Below are 19,580 nucleotides of genomic sequence, written 5' to 3' on the forward strand. Positions count from 1 at the left end.
TCCCCGCCCCTGTCTGGGATCTCCATCTGTAAAATGGATCTAGGCACAGTAGTTCTCTACAGAACTGATCCACCTGCATCTGTGGAAGTCGTTGGCCCAGAGCCTGGACCAGATCTCGCCAGGCGCAGGCAGGGATGCCACTAGGCAGTGAGGTGGTGGGGGTGGGGGTGGGGGGGGCCTTCACGTGGTGGAGGCCTCCCGGCCCCGGGGCGGGTGCCTAGAGGAATTAGCGTGGAAGTTTCCCATGGCGGCAAAACTTTCTGGAGCTTGCTCCAAACCGGGCCAGTGGAGACACAGCCTTGATTTCTCCAGCAGCTCCACAGGGCGGAGCAAGGAAGGGGTGGGAGGACCGAGGACACTGGCGGGAGAATGTGAGGAATGTGCCAGGCGCATCTACCTACCCCAGGAGAGGGCAGAGGAAGGAGGCCGGCCGAGGGGAGGGGCAAGGGGCGAGGCTCCCTGCAGCCGGAGAAAACCTGTTTGTTCTTGGGCGGGCGGAGCCCACTCTGTGCCACCTCGTTTCCAGGCGCGCTCTTCGCTGCGCCCCTCGCCCGCCGACACAGCTCGGTAGGGTCCAGCACTGCCCACCCGAGGGAGCCCGCGCACCACGCCTGCCCGACTCGCTGCCCGTCCCACAAGCCAGGCACCTGTACCAGGTAGGGTTGTTGAGTTGCCGTCCTAAGGACGCGGCCGACAGGAAGGCAACAAAGGGTACCCTGTTTGTGTCCTCCTGGGCACAAGCAGAGTCTCGGTTTCTCTTCCCATAATTCATACTCGCTCCAAGGGATTCTGGGGTTCCAGTCAGGGAGACAGTACTCTCGGTTTTCTGCTTTTCACTGTGGGTGAAGAAACTGAGAAGCAGGGTACATTAGTGTGACCAACCAAGGCAAGTGGCCCTCTGGCTGGCCTTGTCCCTCTGTCCTGACCATTTGAGGATGAGACCTCTTGTTAGTAAACTGCTGACTGAAGGAGGAGGGGACAGGGTGAGCCTAGAGTTGGCGTTTTGCAAAAATCACGAAATACCACATTCTCAGTAAAATGTGCCCATTTTGTAGATAAAGAAACTGAGATGCAGAGGCAAGCTTACTCTAAGAATCCCCTCTCACTGGCCTGGAGCCTAGGACAAAGGGACTTGATGGTGGTTTGTGATAGACATGTACTGGGCATTGGGCGATCTCAGAAGGGAGCTGCTTATACTCAGACAGAAGGCGCCGAATCAAATGTCACTGTGGTGTTATCAGCGGGATCTGCTGTGCACAGGCTCTGTGACTGGATTGTTTGTGCGGGGGCAGGGGGAGCCAAGAGCCTCGTCCTCTTTGGAACTGCATAATGATACTTGGCCTCTGAGAAAGGCTGAAAACTCAGGCCCTCCTGTCTGCTCTGCCACTTCCTTTCAAGCTGTGGCACCTGGCAGCTCCACTGGTCAAAGAGAGAAGCCTACCAGGCCCACCTTCCCCTCCAGGGCTGTGGAATCTCTGAAGTTTGTTGGGAGTTGTGTTCTCCACAAGCCATATGTACTGAGTCTTGATATTAAAGCAGGTGGTGACACCTGCTCTTGGTCTTGTCTTGGTCTCATGGCTCTTTGAATTTCTTGTCATAGTGCCTGGTCTGGGTGAGGAAGGAGGTTTCCACAAACTGATAAGCCTAAATAGTGATGAGGGACTCTGAATCACAGAGCTGCAGTGGGAGGCTTGGAAGGTTATCTTCCCACAGCCTCAACTGGCTCATCTGAGCAAACAGTGCCAGCTTGGGTGCCAACAAGTCTCCAGGGCACAGATGCACTCACCAGGTACAACTTGCTGGAGGGTTTTGGTGTATGTACTGTTCACCTCACCACCCTCAGCCCACTCACTACAGGTCTGGAAGGAACAGCGCCATCTCACCTGTCCTGCTCCCATCAATTCTCAGCTCTGGCTGGGGCTCTGATCTCAGTGGGGTGGAACTGATGAAAGGTACCTAGGTCAAGGCCAGGTACACAGCAGGTGCTCAAAATATGTTCATTTCCATCCTCTGGACACTCATGAGTCAATGACAAAGGTGGCTACAGAGGGTGCTGTAGCTTTGAGGGTCATTAAAGCTCTGGTGGCTCCCTAAACATGGATCAGAGATGCCACCCTAGCTGGAAAGAGTAGGTAGATTTTGAATGAGAGTCCAGCAGCCTCCAGGTCAAGATAAGTAGGAGAGAAATCAGCCCAACATTTAACAAAAAGAAATCTTTAAAGGGACAGACCACTCCAGAAGGAGCTGCCATCTGAATCATAACAGGAGTGATTGTGTGTCCTCAAGTTGGGAAGGTAGTGAGTGGTCCCAGGAGCATCTAGAACCTAGCATAACCCTTCCTCAAACTGCTTTGGGCTCCCAGAGGCCTTTAAAGGCTTCTAAGACCTGCTAGGTCAGGGATTCTGGTTTCCCAGCACTCAGCACCTGGCTAAGGTAGGCATTGGCACCTGTTCCAGAACTCTCTTCAGTTGTATGCCAAGAAAACACTCCCAATTCTGGCTTGATGCATTCTGAAAGCCAGAAGGCTGCCCTTCTCCTTTCTCACTGAAGCCTCCATATATGACTTCTGCCTTTAGCTGGGATGTTGCTTTAAGCTATAGCCTATATTGTGCCAGGTCATACATAACACACATTTGCCTTTTGCTTGCTGAGCCCTGAGGCCACTTTCATTGCCAGCCCTGTGGTGACATAGGACAGGATCACTGCCAGGAAAGAAAAAGCTACTTTCTAGGTCTCTGGTGCTTGGAGAAACTTCTCATGTTGCATTCCAGACTTTGGGTACCCATGGTTGGGAATAGACCTGGGTGCCCACAACTTATCCAGCTTTTTCATCCCAAACGAGGCCCGACCTCACCTCTTGCTCCCATGACCAGAGGAGGAAACCATCATCCCTGGTTAAACCCTCTCCTTATACCAAGCTGCTTGAATACGAGGGGGGAAATCAAGGCCGTAAGAGGTTGGGTGGCATGCCCAGGTTTGTACAAGTGGATGGTTGCTGAGCTGGATTCTGAACTCAATGTGGCCTCTGGGCCTTTCTCTTACCCATAAGGCTGTAAAAACACTATCCTCAATGATAGCAGACCCTGCTAGGGGCAATATGTTGGATAGTTCATCCCCCTCATCTGCTGTCAGTCCCTTTAGCACACTGCCCTGGTCTTGGTATGAGCTGACTCTCCATTGACATAACTAGAGTCAGTTCATTTTTCCCAAAGGGAAACTGAGACACAGAATGGAGCTCTTTTACCTTCTGTGGATCCATGTGAAAGCATTTGGCAGGTCTTTTCAGTTCACTTTCCCTGCTAGAATGACCAAAGTTAGAGGGTATGGACAGGGAAGAGGGAGTGGGGTCTGGGTAGGAAAGAGGCTGGAAAACTCAAGGCCAGGAGGCCCTGTGCATGTCGTTCTCCAGGGCTGATATGCAGACTCAGACTCAGAGGTGAGGAGGCTGGAAGGAATCTGCAGCTCAAGCAGATGTCCCTGGGAAATCTGCTGGAGAAACCTAGAGGCTGCTCTCAGAAACACAGTCTGGGCTTTTCCTGTGGGCAGTGCTTACTTCTTATTCTGAGGGAGAGCTAGGAACTTTGGGAATAGGTAAAGCAGAAGATGGGCAGTTCCTTTTTTTTTTTTTTTTTTATAACAGGATCCAAGGTTAGTTTTTGTAGCCACTGCTAGCCCTTCTGCCTCTAGCACATTCCCTTGGAGCAGACATGGGGTTTGGTATAGCTGTGGCCTTGACAAAACGACAGTATACCTCTTGGCCTTTCTGAGGACCAGACAGGAGCACAGTGCCATGGCCCTTGGGAGACTCCAGGGCCAGCTGGTCAAAGGTGAGGATCTTACCCCCAGCCTTGAGGATGTGACTTCGGGCCTGGCTGCTCACCTGCAGTGCACACACCTTCAGTTTAGGTACTTCGAGAATCTGCACGTCATCTGTGACTGTCCCCACAACCACAGCTGTCTTGTTCTCTCGGCCAGGAAGCTTCATTTTTCGGATCATCCGAGACAGGGACAGAGGTGGCCAGTTAGTGCGACTCATAAACAACCTTTTCAGCACAACCTGATTGAAGGTCGAGTTGGTTCGTCTGGTCAGAAACCTGTACAGCTTGACCAGCAGCCGCAGGTAGATGTCCTGGCTCTTGGGCTCCTTGCGCCGAACCTTTCGGTCCTTGTTGTGGCGAATGTCAACACCCATGATGGCGCCTCCTGCTCGGCCAGGTCCAGAAAGCAGGCAGTTCTTTACTTACTTGTTAATGCCTGTTTTGTAGCCCCTCTTCTTGTACAGTTAGTTGCCCTTGAGGTTACCGCTGGTGGCCTGGAGAGGCTGTGGAGCTCTGGAGACACACCCTGGATTCAGAGAAGACTTGGTCTCTGGGGCCAGTGGTGGGCAAGCCCAAGCTACTGGTGATGCCTGTTGGTGTTCCCTGTCTTTGGATCTTTCTGTAGGCATATCTCGGGCATAAGGCTCAACCCCCTAGGGTAATCCTGTGATGGTTGGCTCAGAACAACACTTTCTGATGACTAAGTCACTTTCCCAGAGAGCTTGATGTGGCAGAGGGTTGCTATGGAGAGAAGAGGCACCAGGATTCCAGTCACAGGAATGGGGATCTCTGTTGAAAATGCTGACATTAGGCACTGCCTGGTTTAGCCTAGAAAGAAAAAAAAACCACAAAACCCAAAAAGCAGCCCTTGCTTCACCATTTCTGCCCATGTGTGCACTCATCTCCTACTCATTCTTTTATAGTTTAGGACCTGATCCAAGGGCGCCTCCTTGGAAAATGCAACACTCTGTCAGGGCCCATAGGACCTATCTCTCTTCCTCTGACTCCTGTCTATCTCCCTAGCACCCAGTCTGACCAGTAACTTTCCATAGGTGCTTGTTGCAGAAAAGAAAATGTGACTTTGGGCAAATGCATTCTCATCTCTTGGCTTCCATACTGTTATCCCAAAATGGGGGTTGTTGTAGAGGCAAGGATGGAGTGAAAGGGACTTTGGGTTTAAGCTGGGCAGGAAAGTGTGAGGGAGGGTATAGAGGGCCTGGAGTGGGGAAAGTTATGGAGAGAAACATTTTTGGGTGCTGGAGGAACTGCTGGGTATCTCCTTTCATCCTCACTAGAGGATCCCTTGCAAGAAGGACAGGAGCAGTTTGGGCCAAAGTTAGGAGCAAGTGGGGCTGAGTTCTTGTTACTTTGTGCTCTGACAAAAGTTGAACAGGTCGCAGCTGTAAGGACTTGGGATACTCATGAAGGACCAAGGGAGAAAACGTTGAGGGGGTGGTGGGTTCGAGAGTCCCCAGCCCTTTTTGACCCATGACGTGCCCATCTGCAGATGAAGATAGCATCTCTGAGTGACTAGGGCTGACCTGAGACCTTAGATCTCAAGTTGCAGAAATAACTATTGGGATGTGAAGATGTGAAAGTGCACAGGTAGCTAGGACTGTGAAGGAAGGCCTATGAACTTCTCGGTCCCTTTCTTGTGGTATATCTGCAGAGGTAACAATGGCAGCAATGTAAATTGCTCATATGAGGAATTAGAGCAGGGGGTCTTGTTGAGAGCAGGAGGTCCCATGGTCCTGCTATCCTCAGCAGGCTGACCTCACCCAGATATCTCAGAGGCATCTCTGAGAGCTCTTCCCAGCATCCCTCAGTAGTCCTGTAGGCCAAGGCACCCCTGAAGTGGCCCAGTTTCTCCAAGCAGGTGTTTAATTCCATCCCTAGGGGAGCCAGAAATATTCTAGGGTCTTGGGAATGGCAGATAGCTAACAGTACCCCTTCCCCTTTGGGGTTTTAGCTCCCTACTCAGTTGGGAAGAACTTGGCCTGCCTCAGACATCTTCCTCCCAGAATTCCTCTAGCACAGACGCTAAGAAGTCTAGAATCTGAGGTTTGGGGTTGGGATGGCAGGAGGTGAAATTCCAGACTTTCATGTAGAAGTCATTTACCTGTAAAGCACATTTAAAAATACACCCCCCTGCCATGCTTGCTTTTTCCATATTATATTTTCCCCTCTGCAACCCAAGTTTCTTCCAACTTTTTTTTTCCACATAGTATTCCTCCTTCCTTCTACCTTGTTGGCTTGCAGGCAGAAGCCTCAGTGACTACAGCATTTCAGACAGGTCACAAGCTCCTGCCAGAGGGGCCCAGCCTTCAGTTCCTGGGACCTGTACACTGAGCAACAGACTCAGGAGCTCAGATGGGAGCCAGCTGCTGCTCAGCCTTTGCTCTTGCAGAGCCAGCTCTGTCTAAGGTCTCTAAATCACTTGCAACTCCCTTCCTAATCCCAGCTCTTGATCTCAGCACCTCCTGGACCAGCAACAGTAGTATCTCTTCTAGGTCCTTATGGGTGAAAAGCAACCTGTCTGCTGACTGCTGCTGGGGCTCCAGTGGAAGACAGTGGGAATCAGAATGCCCAGGGTTACAAAACCTGGCCACAGAAGGCTGCCTCACAAGTGGATCATTTCACCATTCCAGTCCTTTTGGCCTAGAGAATTGAGTTGGCAGCTTGAGTGCTAGCTTAGATCAGCCTGGGTCCAAACTTCCATGGGCCAAGTGCATTCCTTGAGAAAGGATTGAACTAGCACAGCTAAGTATGCTGAGTGTGAATTGGGGGTAGAGGTCATGTTTCCTGAATTCTAGCATTTCTCAGCCCCTCTTACTCCTGGCAATGACCTGAACTGAGAACCCGGTGCTTTTTCCAACCTGGCAAACCAGATGTACCTGCTCATCCTTGCACTTCCTTCTGCAGCCCCTAGAGGGAGACAGCCACAGCCAAGACTTTCCCTACTATGCTGACCTTTCCACCCCACCCATACAAAGCAGAAAACACTCTTTGGGTTCTGGTGGACAGGGTGATGAGCAGAGAAGCTGCTTTGAAGCCCCTGCCTTCCCCACAGGAAAAACCAGATACAGGCTCGTGTGCCTTTTGAGAACAGGGCTTCCCTAAGGCCATCTTTGTGTCTGCTGGCACAGGTTGGGTTGGACAATAAGGGAGGGTTGGAAGGACTCTGGCCAAGGAGCTACCTAGGCTGGCTGGGTTCTGGGGCTCAGGAAGCTTGGATTCTCAGAATTGAAGAGCCCAAATCAGGCTCTTGCAGGACAGCCATAGAGGACAGCTGTAACATCAGGGGTCTGTCTCCCTTGCAGATTTTGATTTTCGAAGTTTGGTCCTGTACCCATACACAGTAGTGAGGGACCAAGGTCCCATGTGGGTAGAAGGAGGGTTTTCCCAGAGTGACAGAGCTAGTATGAGAATGCATTCTCCTTCCCAAAGACCAACTGTCTTTGAGACTGTTTCTCACCCCCCCACCCACCCACCAAGCAGTGCTCATCCAAGAGATTAGTATTGACTGCATTCATCCATCTTGGATAGCAAATTCCTGGGAGACTAGAACTTAGTGTCACTGTTGCTATCCTCATGACCAGGTGTGAAGAAGAGCTCATTCCCAGCCACATTCTAAGCCTCTGGCTCTGTCACAGTAGGTGCAGCCTTTGCCCCCAAACAACAGAGAAATACTTGCAGGCAAACCTTTTCTACAGCATGGCCTGATGTCAGGCTGACATTGGGCACCTACACTGGGAATCTCCAGCCTTATTGGATTCATACAGATGTCACTTGATCCATCTGTATTTAGCCACTGGGTCACATGCTCTTGCTCTATCCTGCTTTTTTTTTTTTCCATGCCTAGGGAGTCCATCTAGGGCTGAGATGTGGATTCTGTACTAAAAAAAACAGAACTGTGGTATGATCTCTATAAACCTGGTTTGCATGCTTGGAGAAGTGGAGTTGGGCACAGTTTATCCCCGCCCCCCCCCCCCCCCCGCCACCTCTTTCTGCTCTTGCTTACATTCAGACCAGTGTCTAGCACACAAGCACTCAAACAAGCCCTGTCACCTATGCCCTCTGGCAGCATCTCCTTATCACCCTGCTAACAGTCATCCTTGGCTACATAGTGGCCTGGGATAAGAAAGAAAGAAAGAAAGAAAGAAAGAAAGAAAGAAAGAAAGAAAGAAAGAAAGAAAGAAAGAAAGAAAGAAAGAAAGAAAGAAAGAAAGAAAGAAAGAAAGAAAAGAAGGAAGAAAAGAAGGAAGGAAGGAAGGAAGGAAGGAAGGAAGGAGCCTAATGTAGGGCCAGTGGGCCAAGAGCTGAAGGCCAGCTGCTGATTGGATAAGTCCATCTTATCTCTTCCGAATATCCACTCCAGCTCTCTGGGGTGGGTGGATATGAGAACAGCAGCAGGACCAGAGTGATGGCCCTAGGATAGAGTGGCACCCAGGGATTCCTACCTCCAGGCTAGAGCATCAAGGAGCCTGGACTTGGTCAGAAGGAGGCTAACTCCTTAGACAGACCACCTGACACTTTCCTTTCTCCCATGGTTTCCTCTCCCTCTATGTTTAGTACAATATGACCAAGTGGGACTAAGTTGTGTCCCTGAGCCAGAAAGGAGTGGGAAAATGAGATTTTTTGCGGGGGAGGGTACCTCTCAAAGGTAATCAAGAATGCATGTGGGGGTATGTGATTGCTGTATGTGATCTGTGTATGTACGTGTGTGTCATGTATGTAGTATGTGAGGGAGGAATGTGTGACGTATGTAGATGTGGGTGGGTAGTGCATGTATGTGTGTGTGTGTATGTGTGTTGCACACATGTGTATATATGGAGGGATATGTGGAGGGTGTGTGGTGTGTGTGGTCTGGAGTATGTATGTGAAGTATATGGTATGTTTTTTTGTGTGTGTGTGTGTGGTGGTTGGTATGTGTATGTGTAGGGGAGTATGTGCAGGGTGTGGAGTTATTATTTGTTGTGTGGGATATGTTATGTGTGTGGTGTGTATATAGATAGGGGTGATATGTGTGTGTGTGTGTGTGTGTATAGGTATGGGTGGTATGTGTGTGGTATGTACTGTGTGGGGGTCTAGGGTGTATGTGTGTGGTATGTGTATAGCGGTGTTGTATGCATGTGTATTTTTGTGTGGGGGTGTGTATGTGTGTGAGTGTGTATATATGCATGGATGGTGTGTGGTATGTATATGTGTGGTGTGGGGTGTATGTATGAATGTGCGATGTATATGCAGTGTGTGTGTTTCTGGTGTATGTGGTATGTGTATGTGGGGGTGTACATGAATGGTGGGGGATGTGGAGCTCTTTGTGTGTGTGTGTGTGTGTGTGTGTGTGTGTGTGTGTGTGTGGTGTAGGAGATTTTGCTAAACTTTCTGAGTTAGTTTTAGAGACAGAGCAAGGCCTTGTGGAGCAAAAGGCTGCTGCTGCTGCTGCTGCTCCTGTTCTCATCTCTGTTTTCTCACATTGTATCACTATCCATTGACTCCCTACTTCCTCTGTTCCTGTGTGCAGCAGCTCTCATGGTCTCTCTCACTCTCCTCTGACTCTACTCTGATGCCTCTGACAAAAAAAAACAGGCCTTAGTAGTCTAGAAAAACAAGATCTTTGCAGCTCCCTCATTGGCTTGCTGTTTCTGTCTGTCCAATCAGGGCAAGGACTTCTTTCCCAGAGGTTGCTTGGCAGCCTTGAGAAGCTGCAGTAGTAAGGAGGTAGGTAGAAAAGGAACTTACCACCCATTAATGCTTTGAGATCATCTAATAGTAGGAAGGACTGTCCCCATCTCCATCACTCAGACAGGCCAGAATACTTCCTTCTATTGTTCTCTTTGCCCTTCTCAGCCTAACCTGCCCCAAAGAGACAAGTACAGATCAGAAGTTTACATCCAGTTGGCAAGAAAGAGGTATTGTGATGTAGGGTACCATGAAGTGGGGCTTCAGGGGGACACCATAAAGGACACTTACATTGAAGATCTTAGTTAAGCTACTTGTTCCCTCGTGGCACAGACCAAGCCCCAAGAAGAGTTATTTGGCAACTCCCAAAGAGCCAGAAGTCATTTCCCCATCAAGGTAGTATAGAAAAGGCCCTCTGACTAGAATTGTGTCTTTGTGGGCCATTTGGGAGGCGAGAACATCCACCAGCATTTTCGTGGAATGGAAAATTCCAGATAGGGCACATAGTGTAACTTAAGGGTGCCATGCCAGGAGAAGGCCCACTTGCCCTGATCTACTTTACAGATGGGGAGACCTGAGCTCAGTGAGTTAGCAGTCACAGTCATGTGAGGCTACTTTGGGGAGAGGAGCAGAGGTTTTAAGACTGTCTGCTTTTGGATTGGGCCATATCTGGATGTCAGGTGTGATGGGATCAAGTGGCCAAAGTACCCAGAAAAAGAGAAGAGTACCCAGGGAAGCAGCTATACATGGGTGAATGGGAATGTGCAGGGACCTCACCTCTGTATGTTGTACTTTCTTGACATCTTTCTGAATGTTTTTATGCATTTGTTTGTGTGTCTGTGTGTTTGTCACTTGTGTATGTTTGCTCTTGGAGGCCAAAAGAGGACAACAGATCCCCTGCAGCTGTAGTTACAAGGCAATTATGAGCCTCTCAATGTGGATAATTGTAGACGGAGTTTTCCTGTGTCATGACCACTTCCCAAATAAACTCATAGAGGCTTAATATAAATGCTGACTGATAGCGCAGGTTTGTTACTAGATAACTCTTACACTTAACCCATATTTCTTATCTACGCTTTGACATGTGACTTGGTACCTTTTCTCAGTATGGCATGCCCATCTTGCTTCTCTCTGCAACTGCCAGTGGCTCTCTGACTCCACCCTACTTCATCCCAGAATCCTCAGTTTGATTGTCCCACCTAACTTTATTCTGCCTTGCTATCGGCCAGTCAACTTGTATATTAAACCAATCATAGCAACATACATTCACACAGTGTTCAGAATGATTATACCATGGCAGGTAATGGGATTCAAACCCAGGTCCAAGACCAGAACTCCTAGTCCCTGATCCATCCAGCAGGAGCCATCAAATGGGCTTCAATGGGAACATGCTGATAATTTCAGCAGTTGGGCCAGGCAAGGCTGAGGGACTGTGCAGTTGGCCCCAGTCTGAAGTCTCCTCCCTTCAGCAAGGAGAGTTGACATTAGAAGTTAAGTGCCTGGCTTTGGAGGAAGCAGTAGAAGTGGCCAGCAGTGAATATACCTAAGTCACCTGAATCTCATCACTTTGCCCCAGGAGATTTGAAGCCCTCAAATCTAGGGTTAGCAGGGCTGATCTGTGAGGTAGCCACTGGCTCTCCTCAGCTCACTTTGCTCACAGTGATGTGAGGTTGAAAATATGCTTCCTGTCCATGGGTTGCAGATGGGCTTCCAGACATCCGTGCTCTATCTCTGGTGTGTGTGTGTGTGTGTGTGTGTGTGTGTGTGTGTGTGTGTGAAGGTGGTTATATGGTTCACAGACTCACTATGATTCAGGCCAGTCTTGTTAGTAGTCCCCAAGGACCCTCTGTCCTCATGCCAGGTATTGCAGGCCGGCCTAGAAGTGGGTGGAACCTAGAAGGATCAGGAGGCTTGAAGACAAACCTGGGGACTTCTCCCAGGGATAATTACTGTCCTAAAAGAGATGGGAGAGCAGGATATATAGACTAGACTGCTACAAGGGAAACTGTTGGAGCAACAGGTTTACACTTAACAATGTTGACACCTACAGACGTGTCTGTCCTCTTATAAGATGCCTCAGTTCACCTTCCCACCAATACATACATTCTTAAAGGTAAACCTGATTCTCCAGCCATTTCCCTTGTAGCAGTCTAGTCTAAGGAAGAACTGCACTAATAGGACAGAGATGTATGCCAGAGGAAGAGTCTTTAAAGGGATGCACTTTAGTGAGGTAGATTGAAAAATGGGGTTTATACCCATATGCCAGTCAAAGGGCTGGCATCTTCCTCAGCTTTGCTGCCCTCTCCCTTCCTTAGCTTTGGCTAAAGCCACGGTCACTTCTGACCTTTTTCCCAGTCTACCTGCCTCCATCAGTACCTCATCCAACAGCACTCACAGGTCCCTTAATCCCACTAGGCACTTGATTCTCACACATCTACTCATGGTTCCCTGTGGTTTCTAAGACTGTGAGCAAACTTGTGGTCTTCTGACCTGGCTCTTCCTTCCAGTGAACTTCCCTAGTCTTCAGTTTATTTCAGCAGTGATCTTTTCTTTACTGTTTCTCACTAGGGGATCTCAAAATAACCTAGGCTGACTTTGAACTTGCTGAGTAGCTGAGAGCAACCTTGACTCCTAATCATCCTGCCCCCACCTCCAAGTACTGGATCACAGTCATATACCACCATGCCCAGCTCTACACCACAATATGTGTTTTCTTTCTTTCTTTTTCTGTTTCTTTCTTTTTTATAGTTTGAGACAGTGTCTCTTTTATCCCAGGCTGATCTTGAACTTGCTGTATGGCCATGGATGACTTTGCACTTCTGATCCTCCCATGCTAGGAGTACAGAAATTTACCATATACCTAGTTATATGGTGATGATGGAACCCAGGGCCTTGTGGGTACTCAAAAAGTACTGATATAACTGAGCTACATTCCCAGGCCATTCAGGTTTACCGTCTTATTGAAAAAGGAACTGGACTTCTGAGATGTAGTCAGGCTCAAGGGAATGCAGCTGATGCAGGAGCACCAGCCCTGGTTCTTTTCTGGCACATGTCCTTGCTCCTTTGCCTGAGGAGTTTCCAATGACCCTCTGCTTCTTACATTATGCACATGTATGAGTCTGTCTTGATTTGAGATGTGGCTTATTTGGTTCTAATGTGTTATAAAACTTCTAGACAACATGGCCATTGGAGCTATCAAGGGGAAACTGACAAGTTCTGAGTTTAGTACTGGCCTAGGATGGATCTGACTGCTAATACTGGGAATGAACTTCACCTGCTTGCCCATTTCCTCTATGGAAACCAGTGGCATTAATCCCTTGGGTCTTAAAAAGGAGTATGTCTTTGAGATGCCTTACAGAAAATAAGTTAAGACAGCAAAAATGACCTAGTAAGATTTGAGGGACCAACAAGTGGGCATTTGCTTCCAGGCAAAGAGGTGAGGGACTGTCCAAGTTTTTTTCATTTGGTAGCATCAAAAGACCCAGGGACCAAGGGCTCAGGCTTCAATGGTCTGCCTATAGGCACTGACTGTACCCATGCATTCTGGCTAATGGGATCACTCCACATCCTGCTAGGATGCAGACAATTGGGTTTATGCAATCATAAGAGCAACAGAACTCTGATGTGGAAGCTTCAATGCCATGATGAGGCATCATTCCTGGCATGCAGAAGAGTCAATCTGCCTGGTCTGCACTTGGTACAGTTTATGGGAGAGCAGACTCTTGCTGACATGGTTAATTTAGTCTGGTCTTTGGCCCCTTCCTTCCCCTTTTAGTGTGCCTCTGACTTCCATGGAAATATGTCCAGGTCCTGCCAGCTGGCATCATTACTGAGCTGGTCAAAGCCTAGCCCTGAAGGGACCCAGAGGGTGACAGACCCAAGGAAGGAAGGCTTTTCTGCCTTAACACAGCCAGGGCCTTGTTTTCTGTAATGCCCACACCTCTGAACCTCCCAGGCTCTCTTAAGGTCCAAAGGATCAGCTGTGGTTATTCAGGGAAACATCCAAATCCACAGTCTAGGCTTTTCCTTTTCCTCAGCTTTGAGACTCTCAGCATGTGAGAACAGACCTAAAGCTGAGGAAGAGGAATGGCCCACTCACTGCAAGCCAGGGAGGAGGTAAGGAGGGAGAACAGAGTACAAGGAACCTGCTGGTCCTGACCAGATTCCCTTCCTTGTCAGATGCTGAGGCAACTCCTTAGTACTGGGTCCCTGTAAGGAGACAGGATGAGGAGCTAACCCCAAATAGGGCTACAAATACCCACTTCTCCTCTACTGATTGGAGGACACTGACTATCTTTCCTCCAGCAAACTGCTTGAAAGTCACCGTGACTTGGCTTATGTCCTGCTGCCCAATGATATTTCCTGACGTTACAGCAGTCCAGAAAGGTAGAGAATTTTCACTCTCATCTTACAGATAATAAAACTGAGGCATCCTAGAGAGAATAACTGATTTGTGCAAGATCTGACAGGTACTAAGGTGTAAGAAAGATGGTCCAGTCCTAAAGCAGCTGGTTCCCTGAGTTTTTCCCTACCTCCAAGCCACCTACCTACCCCAAAGGTGTTTTGCCTGAGATGTGCTTCAATCCTAACCCTCTCAATTCTACAGTGCTAGCTCAGCTCCATACTAGTCTCTATGGCACTGTTGGAACTTCCTTGCTGCCAGCTCTCTTCCCCAGAGTCTTTTTCCATTAGCACTCTCTGTGGTCTGCCCTTAAAAAATGACTAGAACAGACGTTCCTGACAGCCTACAAGTTCCATATTCTCCAGGTAAGCAGCCATGGCTATATGGGCAGGTGTGGCATTCAGCAGTGAAATCATTCAGAACTCTACTGACTCTTGTCATTCCTGATACGTGAAGGGAAATCTGTATGATCTTGGTGTGATAGGATCACAAAGGGCTTCTATGAGTTCATTTTCTGTTATTATGATGTAGTATCTGAGGCTTGGTGCTTTAGAGAAGAAAGATACTCATTTAGTTCTGGAGACTCAAAAGCATGATTTTAGCAGCAGTTTAGCTCAGGTGAGGATCTCACAGCTGGTATCACAGTGGCAGGCAGGAGAACCTGTGTGTCAGAGAGACAACTTACATGGTGAAATGGGAAGCCAGAGGTAACACTCATGAAAACTAAACAGGTTCTCCCAAGACATTAATTCTATCATACAACAGTTCTACCAATGATCTAATTACCTTTCATCAAGCCTTACTTGGTGGGGGTGGGGGTGGGGGCCATGAGTGTGGATGTGTGCATAGAGAGGGTTAAGTATAGATGTACATGTGTATACATGTTCATATGCACATGTGAAAGTCAGAGGTCAATATCGGGTGTCTTTATCACTGTTTGCCTTACTTTATGAAATAGGATCTCTCAGTAAACCTAGAGTTCACCAATTTGGCTAGACTGGCTGGCCAGCAAGCCTCAGGGATCCTGCTATCTTTGCCTTCCCAGTGCTAGAAATAAGGGTGTGTTACCATGCCTAGCACAGAGTGAGCCATTTCCCCATCCCCTAAACTTCATTTCTTGAAAGTCCTACAACCTCTTAATATTGCCATATGGGGACCAAGCTTCCAACACAAGAGCCCTTAGGGGACAAACCACATCCAAACTCTAGAGGTGACCCATAAGCCATTACAAATTCATGTATTGACAAATCTGTGTTTGTCTTTGTCCCCAGGAGCCCACTGAATCCACTAGTAACAGAATTGAAAAATAAACATCATGAATGTCTCATCACTAGGAGGTAATGGAAAAGGTGAGCCTGGGCTACGTGTCTGCCTGAATTATCCCAGGCAAACCCCTAGAGGGAGATGAACATTGCCCAGGCGATGACCTCACAATGGGAGGGCTGGCAAGGGCTCTGGGATTAGGGGCTGGGGTTCCCCATTTAAGGCTCTTAGGCTTGCCCCTGCCAGGGAAACCTTTGTCATCTGGTGAAGAGGAGCGCAATAATGTCCTAAAACAAATGAAAGTACGAACTACACTGAAGGGTGATAAGAGCTGGATCATCAAGCATGAAGACTCAGAGGACCATACTATGTAAGTCCAAGAGGCAAGGCCAGAAAGGAAGGCAGCAAGCAACATTGGGGATGGGGGCATGGGACCCAACCCTAGCTGGGGATACTGAGGACATTCCACCATTTAGAGCTAGGTCAGGCTGTGTGTCCATTGGCCAGCCAGGTGAGGGTAAAACCTGAACACAGCCACAGATGGGACAGTCCTAGATACTAAGGCACGTGTTGTCACATACCTGTAAAGTGGGTCAGTAGAAGGTAAGATGCAGTGGTGGTGCATACAGGCCAACTTTGGGATGGAGCCACAGGGTAACAGGTAGCAAGAAGCATGGGAGCCACTATGTTCAGGCCCTGTCTTTCCACAGACAGCTTCCCTCTGGACAAAACCATACTACATCCTCATCAGTTGGAGAGGTCTCAAATACCAGGTAAGAGGCAGTACATAGCTGATTCTTAAATGGACTCCAGAGGCTTTTCTGGTGCAAGGAGGGGTGAGTATCACGTAGTAAACACATAGGGAGCCTGAACTGAGTCATTTGGAATGCATGGAAAAGACAGGCTCTTTGGCTTTCCCTTTTAGTGTTCCTGCAACTTGGCCATCTCCAAGAAGCTGTTCCCTGATTAAAAAAAATAGGGTCTGTAGGAATAAATGCTAGGGTTCTGTGGTACCCTTAGACCTAACCCCACTGTTCCAGCCCAGAGCACTCATATTGCTGAATAGGACTGTCTGCTGAGTCCTTGTCCTCTTGCCAACTCCTTGGAGGGGCCCTCATTGCCTTCCCTGAGCCTAAGATTACCCTCTCTCTCACTACTTCTAGCATGCTCTCCCTAGTGCCCCCCAAGTCTTCTGAACCTCATCTGTTGTTGACAAATGGAAAGCCCCAGTACCTAGAAACTAATGTTTTCCAGCCAGTGACCAAGCCTGAGGAGTACCTTCTGGTGTCATACTTCTATCACCACTTGGGATGTGAGTGCCCTAAGGGCTAGAGGAGGAAACATTCTAGAGGAGTGGTAAGGGAAGGCCATAGGGCTTTACCTTCTATTCACTTCAGCCTCAGATTGAGGTCAGCCTGGGCTCTGACCAAGGGTCTTTCAGTCTGCTCCAGGAGAGAACAGGAAGAGCTCTCTTTCAAGTGCCCCGGTGCCTGGAAGAGCAGAAACTTCTGGAACTTTGCAGTAAATGTTAAACCATAGAGCAAGCCTGCCTGGTACCCTGTTGTAAGTCAGGGCTATGCTAGACATGGCTGTGGAGGAGTCAGCCATGGCAATATTCCTGGGAGAGACTGAAGGAGAGATAGGTGGAGCAGAGTGGGTACCTGGCCACTATATTGGGACAAACTTGGCCACTATACTGGGACATCCATCAGCTGTAGTTGGGAACAGGAAGGAATAAAGTGGCCTGAGCTCTGTAGTGAGGCCATTGTTCCCTTTATTTCTCCTTTTCTCTTGGCAGGTCTCCAAATACAAAGGCTCCCGCTGGTTACATCATCCGGTAAGTGACCTCAAGACTCTACCTGCGTTCTCATACCATTAGGGCCACACCTAGACTTCTCAATACCTTCTGGTATCTCTTATAGGGGAGTGTTCACCAGAACAATAGACAGCTCTTCTCACTACCAACAGCACCTGTCTAAGACCAACGGAGCGCCAAGAAGGTACATCCTTGGTGTGCTGGCCAGATGGTCAATAGGAAGGTGGGAGAGCCTTGTCCAGAGCCAAGTCCAAGAGAGGGCTAGCAAAGAAGTAAGGGACTGTCCTGCCTGGCTCTGGCCACTGGTCATGGGCAGTGGCTGAAAAGGGAGCTCTGGACAGAGATGTAGATTGTGCCTGTACTTCCTAGTGCCCACATATCTTTATTTTACTTACTCCTTGTCCCCTTGGCCTCATGACTGGCACTGTGCACTTACTGAGGGTATTGAAGCCATGTGCTTAGTTCACCTTCCTGGAATGCCAAGGTGGCATGTTACATAAACACCTTGGTATCAGTCACAACTGAGGCTCCATTTGGGAAGATACAAATGAGAGCCTGGTGGGCTGTTTCCTTGTTACTTAGCTGGGTCTGCCATGCTCAAAATGTCTGGCAGGGCTGACAACAAGGAAGAAAGTCTCCTAGTGGCTCATGCCCTGTCTCTACTGGGCTGTGTGGGTAAACTTAGAGACAAGAGGGGACCTATGGTTGGGCAGATGGAAATATCTTGCTCTTTTAGTGCTTCTGAACTGCTGGGAACAGCTAATTCTGGTCATCCTCATCAGTCCTCTGGTTATAAGATGACTACAGAAGATTATAAAAAGCTGTGAGTATACAGTGATCCCAGACACTGGACCTACTGAGGGCAGGTGGACACTTACCTCTGAGCTAGTCACTTACCTGAGGAAAGCTAGTCCTAGGTCTAGAGAATGGACAATGAGCCATGGCCATGGGGACTGCTGCTCACTGTCTGTGTTTCCTAGATGTACCCCTGTACCCCTTCAGGTCTCAGGTTCTCAGACTGGGCTGGGTTCAGATGAGCTGTCCTTTGGGGCATGATGTTTCTTATGTTGTCACTGTCCCCATAGACTATTGGTGTGGACATTTTGTGTCTAAAGCTGAGCTTCCCTTGAGGTTCCTTCCAAGGGGCCCTGGCCAGGGAGGGGAACTGTGGACAAATGTCTGGATTGTGCCAGCACTTCCCAGGACTCCACATCTTTACACAGCTTACCCTTGCCCCATCATTCTGTTTCATGGAACAGCTGGCATATATTTCTAGGGAAGTAGTAAGAGTGTTGGCTGTTGATGGACAGAACAGGAGAAAAGAGTGCTGGCTTTTAAGGAGGAATAAGTGGGAGCTAAGGCTCAAGGTTGCAACACCAATGTATGTTAGTGGCATTGGCAGTCAAGAAGCCAAGAGGAATAGCCTGTAACAGGGAACAGGAAGGACAGGGAGGAAGAAGAGCCACACCTGCTCCTCTCCCCCACAGGGCACTGTACAATATCATGCGCAGCTCCACATCCATATTCAGGGTAAAGTGGCCTGGGAAAGGTCATCTGCACCCTGCTGTGTCTGAGTGTGTTGTGTTTGCAATGTTCTTTGGGTGCAGGAATGGTCTCCAGAGTTTCAAATGCCCTGTGCTTACAAAGAAGGAGCCCAACTAAAGGCCAGTATCTGCCAACCCATATGTGGTTTAGGAAGCATAGTGACAATCCCTTGCTGAAGGCCCCAGAAGGCCAGCAGTTCTGTGCAAAAAGACCACAGTTGCATGAGGCATGAAATCTGGATAGTGCAGAGCAGGGGAATGAATAAGAAGCTCTGGAGGCGCCTCACATTGAATGCTTAGGTGTGTTCACTTGGGCAAACCACCAGAGCAATGGTCAGGCTCAGTCAGTCATGGAATATATCAGCACCTACTTGCCTGGTTGTGAGTGTCAATGAACCAATGTGAGAATGTCAGTATTCAGGGCAGGGCTGGGCACATGCTACATGCTCCCTAAGTGAGGGTCCTTCCTCAGTGTCCATGGGTCCTCCGAATAGTTCTTAGAGCAGTGCTACCTTGGCTTACCCTCCTCAAATCCCTGGGGATATTCCTGAGTCAGACAGTGAATATCCAAGGCTAGACTGACAGTGGCTAGTTTGACACATCAGATGCCCCCACCTTGTACTACCCCAGGTCACAAGCTGCAAGTGGTGTTCTGAGGAAGACAGGCCCACAGGAGCACTCTTATGTCCTCTCAGCAGTTAAGAAGAACACTAGGTGAGTTGTCCAGGAATGAGGCCCAGTGGGCTTGAGCCTGCCTTGGCCACTACTGACTCCATGATCTGTGGTCTTCTCTTCTGCTTGGGGCTTCAGCTTTTCTTTGACTGGTGAAAGAATAAGGGTATTTGATCTTGACCTTCTCGGGGGTCTCAGATTCACTTCTTAGAATAAAAGCAGGAGGTACTGGGAATAGGAGAGGCTCTAAGATGGCACCTGCGCTTGAGCTTTTTCCAATATGTCTCCATTCTGCTTCATTTCTAGTAGTCCTACTCAAGATGTGCAGGCCCCATTTATTGCAAAGAGGTAAGTATCACCAAGGGAAACTTCATGAGCCAGAT

At 48.8% G+C, this 19,580-nt stretch overlaps 2 protein-coding genes across 2 annotated transcripts in view; one reads left to right on the forward strand and one right to left on the reverse strand.

Moving 5' to 3' along the window:
• Positions 1 to 459: 459 nt before the first annotated feature.
• Positions 460 to 19,580, forward strand: part of Znf185 (zinc finger protein 185 with LIM domain) — a 62,619-nt gene continuing 43,498 nt past the window's right edge. The window contains exons 1-9 of the mRNA XM_052741167.1: positions 460 to 656; positions 15,174 to 15,251; positions 15,412 to 15,535; positions 15,876 to 15,938; positions 16,964 to 17,002; positions 17,088 to 17,165; positions 17,718 to 17,804; positions 19,156 to 19,239; positions 19,504 to 19,545. Coding sequence (XP_052597127.1) covers positions 15,218 to 15,251; positions 15,412 to 15,535; positions 15,876 to 15,938; positions 16,964 to 17,002; positions 17,088 to 17,165; positions 17,718 to 17,804; positions 19,156 to 19,239; positions 19,504 to 19,545 — 551 coding nt within the window. The 5' untranslated portion in view covers positions 460 to 656; positions 15,174 to 15,217. The remainder of the gene's footprint in view (positions 657 to 15,173; positions 15,252 to 15,411; positions 15,536 to 15,875; positions 15,939 to 16,963; positions 17,003 to 17,087; positions 17,166 to 17,717; positions 17,805 to 19,155; positions 19,240 to 19,503; positions 19,546 to 19,580) is intronic.
• LOC128117843 (60S ribosomal protein L18-like) lies at positions 3,650 to 4,220 on the reverse strand. Its single transcript, XM_052750264.1, has one exon. It carries the CDS (start codon positions 4,190 to 4,192, stop codon positions 3,650 to 3,652), a length of 543 nt encoding a protein of 180 aa, XP_052606224.1. The 5' UTR covers positions 4,193 to 4,220.

Source organism: Peromyscus californicus, unplaced genomic scaffold (genome assembly GCF_007827085.1).
Source record: "Peromyscus californicus insignis strain IS unplaced genomic scaffold, ASM782708v3 Scaffold_10__1_contigs__length_136768540, whole genome shotgun sequence".
Classification (NCBI taxonomy): domain Eukaryota; kingdom Metazoa; phylum Chordata; class Mammalia; order Rodentia; family Cricetidae; genus Peromyscus; species Peromyscus californicus.